The sequence below is a fragment of the Babylonia areolata genome, chromosome 35 (genome assembly GCF_041734735.1).
Source record: "Babylonia areolata isolate BAREFJ2019XMU chromosome 35, ASM4173473v1, whole genome shotgun sequence".
NCBI classification, from domain to species: Eukaryota; Metazoa; Mollusca; class Gastropoda; order Neogastropoda; family Buccinidae; genus Babylonia; species Babylonia areolata.
In genome coordinates, this window is record NC_134910.1 from 6,892,441 (window position 1) to 6,897,440 (window position 5,000).

General features: G+C 37.8%; 1 protein-coding gene across 1 annotated transcript in view; it reads left to right on the forward strand.

The window, feature by feature from the left end:
- The window catches only part of LOC143277930 (uncharacterized), a 47,411-nt gene that overhangs the window by 91 nt on the left and 42,320 nt on the right, over positions 1-5,000 (forward strand). Inside the window, exon 1 of the mRNA XM_076582907.1 lies at positions 1-319. This exon is cut by the window's left edge and continues 91 nt beyond it. Coding sequence (XP_076439022.1) covers positions 239-319 — 81 coding nt within the window. The 5' untranslated portion in view covers positions 1-238. The remainder of the gene's footprint in view (positions 320-5,000) is intronic.

A 5,000-nucleotide genomic window follows, 5' to 3' on the forward strand; every position in this document is an offset into this window, starting at 1 on the left:
CTCACGACTCAGTGTTTCTTTACTTCAGATGAATCAGTAACGTCTTTTGTACATATATTGTGATTGTTCGCTGTTTGATTTGTTTACTCACATGTGGATCTCGCAAACTGCGAAATCGGATTCAACAGGACAGAAAGAGCGAGTGAATGTGCTTCAAGGTTTCCTTCCTGACCGCCAGTGACACAATTCCTTTGTGCATCTCTGAATTGAAAGTGCAAAAGTCTTGAGTGTTATCACCATGTCTAAAGATGGTATTTTCTACAAGCCTGGGGACAAAATATTCGCCAAGATGAAGGGATATCCACACTGGCCAGCGCGGGTAAGTAAAAAGTAGACCGTTCAATCCTTACATTTTTCGTCTGCACGTGCTTGCTTTTAATCACACGATCAATCCTTGTTTGCAAAATGTAGGCGTTCTTGCGAAATGCGGTGGCAGAGAATGAATTGGAAGATGTACAAAACAAATCATTTCAGGTTTGTAAAAAGAAAATTTCCTTTTATCCAGTGACAGTGAACTAAGGTTTTTCGATATACATGGAATTGGAAATGGAAAACATGTAGATTCGATATCAAGATTTTATGTAGACTGTAGATTCGATATCAAGATTTTATGTAGACTGTAGATTCAATATCAAGATTTTATGCCTGTAACATACATGTACATGTACAAAAATTGATTTGGTTGATATTTTCTTCGTGGCTACATTGAAATAAACATTCTTAACCTCAAGATGATGATGATAACTGATGTGGAAATGCCCCCCAAAAAAACACAAACCTTTTAGTTTGTAGTTTTCTGAGTTTTAACATTGTCATTTATCACATGCTCACAAAAACTACAAAGTGACAAACAGGTTTGTGCAAAGCATTTTTTCTTTCTAATACCATTTCAGGACACTGACATCAATACAGAAGTCAAACACAGAAGTATTAGATACAAAAGCAAGACTGACAATATACATCACAAGAAACATGATACGATAAAATCGTAGTCCCATTTCTTTGGTTGGCATTGTTTTTTTCTTGTGTATTTTTAATCTCTAAGCGGAGTTTAACTCACAAGTCTAACTGATCCAAAGCTTCATTGATCTATCACCAGAATTTGTTGTTCTCAGAGATCCAGAATTCTATGAAGTTTTTATTAATTCTTGTGACTATTGTTTTTTTGTTCATTTTAATTGATTTATAAAAAAAAAAAAAATTATTCATGGGTGTAAACAGAATCTGTAGATTAGTATCACCCTGATCAGTGTGGTGTGATGGATGTGGTGATTTGAATTAACATTTTGATTGAGAGTTTATTAGCTACCCTAGAGGAATGTCATTCTGTGATAGTTGGTGAGAGCTGTTTGTTTAGCTGTTCAGTGTTTCCCTGTTGCCATTGGCTGGTCATTGGTCCACAGGCATTCTTTTGTGTGGTTCTACTGTTTTGAGACTGACGTGTGTCTCGCCTCTGCACTGGGTTAAATTACATATATACATGCCTCCAGAGTGCTGTGTGACTAGTCTCAGTAGGCTGTGACTGAGTGTTGCAGAACTTCAGTAGTGGTATATAGTGTGCTTTTGGTGTGCAAAGCCTTTCATGTGATATGATGAATAGAATTCATACACACACTACATGAATACACCAATCCTTCATCGTATTGCCCTGTCTTTGTATTAATCCTCCAGCCATCATATTCTTTGTCTTGACAAAGTCATCTCTGTCATTGTTAGTTTCCATCTGACTTTGCAGTGATCTCCTTGACATTTGTGCAGTATGGGTGATCTCCTCTGACTCTCAGACTTTGTGAAGTTTGTCACATCAAAAGAAATTTTGAACTGTATGACAGAAACCTTAAAAGAGTCTGTGTGAATGATATAATAAAAATCTCTATCATACAATTATATCATACAATTATTACTTTTAAAATCAATGATCTTACTTCTGTTTCATTTGCTATGCAGTAATTGGATAGTTTAGTGTGTGTTATTAGATCAACAAGTTATAAAAATCCACCAGCTGATAATCAAAAGAAAGTAGAAGTAAAGGGTTTGATGTTTTTCCTGCCTTGTTTATCAATGCCGTGTGTCTACATTTTTTGTAAGTAATTGACAATTCAGTGGGTGTTCACTGTTATCCATGTTTTCCCATGAATTATACTTTATAGTTTTGTAGGTGAGATATAATATACTTAGTTTACTTATTTAGTAATTTACTGGCATGGAAGCAGTGGCTTTACTTAGTTTTAGATTATTGCTACAAAGCCCTACTGGGAATAGTGAATGTTAGTTATTATGTTATTAGTATTGCTGTGGGTCATTCAGACTACTTTTATTAAATATGTGTTGTGTAGTACTAGTAGAGATAGGGGTTAAAAAAAAAATTGACAGCTTGGTTAGTTGGTACAAAGATTGCTTTGCCATACAGGCGGTCATACTCCTTTTTAGGGGACGGGTGCATGCCAGAAAAATGTTCTGGTTTCTATAACCCACCAAATGCTGAAATGGATTACATGATCTTTAACGTGCGTATTTGATTTTCTGCATGTGTATACACACAAACGGGTTTCAGGCACTAGCAGGTATGCACATCTGTTGACCTAGGAGATAAGAAAAATCTCCATCCTTTACCCACCAGGCACCATCGACCATGACCAGGATTTGAACCTTGGACCCTCAGATTGAAAGTCCAATGCTTTAACCACTCTGCTGTTGTGTCCAATATTATTTGTATCGTATTGTATTACTCTTTTGTCACAACAGATATCTCTGTGTGAAATTCAGGCTGCTCTCCCCAGGGACAGCGTGTCACTATACTGAGAGCACCGCCCTTTTTCTTCTTTTTTGTTTTTTGTTGTTTTGTTTTTTGTATTTTTTCCTGCCTGCAGTTTTTATTTGTTTTCCTATCGAAGTGGATTTTTCTACAGAATTTTGCCAGGGACAACCCTTTTGTTGCCATGGGTACTTTTATGTGCTCTTATTTCATACTGCACACGGGACCTCGGGTTATCATCTCATCCATATGACTAGCATCCAGACCACCACTCAAGGTCTGGTGGAGGGAGAGAAAATACTGGCGACTTTGCCGTGATTCAAACCAGTGCGCTCAGGTTCTTTCACTTCCTAGGCTCTAGACTTACCCCCAGGTGTTACAGATTTTAAATAATTTTTTTGTGTGATGCAAATTCAGGAGAGAGGAATAAGAAAAGTAGTGATGGCATGATGCATGGGTGTGGTATGGAAGGGGATGGATTTTCGTCTAAAATCATAAAAGTGGATAAACACTTAAGGAATGAATTAACACACTCAGGAAGAAGGCAACAGAAAGATCGTCTGGTATTCTTTAAGAACAAAAAACTGTTGAGAAAGCAGAACTGAAATTGTTTAAGTGGAAGAAATAAACAAGGAAATTATGATTTAAAGTGAAACAGGTTGAAAGTGAAACAAACATTTTTTTGATTGTCTAAAATTCTAGGAAGTAAGATACAAACTAACAAAGTCTCAGAGTCCTAACCGAGTGATCATAAAACATGGTTTAGAACAGGGATCAGGTTCGACATCGGTCATCGGTCATTGACGCATTTAATTTTGAAATGACCTATTGTTTTTCAAGTTGCCAGGTCACATGACTTATTGTTTTTATGACCAGTCGGTCAACCAAAGTAACCATCTCTCTCTCTCTCTCTCTCTCTCTTTAACGATCGCGATCGCCTTTTTGTCTGCTCCTACAGGAAATGACTATAAACTGGTTTATTAAAATACGGATCCGTGACGAAACGAAATCCGAAATGAATCTTTATCGCTGCCTTTCGCGAGCTTCGGCGAGAAGAATTGGCGTTCCCACTTTTGCATTAACCGGGTGATATTTGACCTATTGATTTTCAAAATGACCTATTGATTTTATGTTCTTCCGGTCATATGACCTATTGTCTATTTGAACCCAACCTGATCTCTGTTAGAATATTGTTATTCTGAATCTGATCAGACTGATGACTATGATTTAGTATAAACTATTTACATTAAATTTGTTAACACAGAGAGAGACAGACACTGAGACAGACTAACACAGTAACAGTCCTCTTTCAGTTTGACAAGTAACAATGACATTGAACCCAGTATCGGCCAGCTGCATCTGTTACTTCACACTTGGCTGCCAGCATGGACTTTGAGAGTGAAATGCTGTGTCAGTGACACATGATGGTTATTTAGATTCCTGTATTCTCCAGCTTTTTTATTTATTATTTTTATTTTATTTTAGGAAGATGGAAAGGGGAGTGTGTGGGAGGTAATGTATTTGTATTGTAATTTGTGTTACTTTGTCACAACCGCTTATCACTACAACAGTGTGAAAATCAGGCTGCTCTCTCCAGGAAGAGTGCATCTTTACAATAAGACTGCCAACTTTTCTGTTATAGTAAAGTTTTCTGCAGAATTTTGTCTGCGACAACCTTTTTGTTGCTTTGGGTTCTTAAATGTATGCTTCATGCATGTTGCACACAGAACCTCTTTTTCGTCACATCCAAATGACTAGTGTCCAGACCGCCTCTCACAGATTAGTAGAACTCGAAGAGACAAAAATACTGGCAGATGTGAAGACAAGAGCTTAGAATTAATAGAAAGAAAAAAAAAGAAAGGAAGAAAAAAAGTCTTGTACACAGACCCATACTAGAACCATCTGTGCGAACATGGGTACCAGCTCCCTGCAGTCTCCCACTAGCTGAGGAGCAGAACCATGCATTGGCATTTACTGACAACATTTATCATCTCAGTCTTCAGTCAGAAATGAACATGGTCCAGCAAGCTTCTTGCCAGAAGAACTTCAGATCCCTGCATGTGAAAGGAATCAAAGAAGGGGGGTAAGGGACCCATGAAGCAGACCTCGGCTACCATTCAGAGACTGGCCCCAAACAGATGAGTGGCGGTTCTTCGCCAGGTAGTGATGTGATGATGGGTGGTATTCTTTAGGTTCAGTCAGTAAAGAGTTGTTCACTTAGCACAGTTAGCACACATGTCCATGG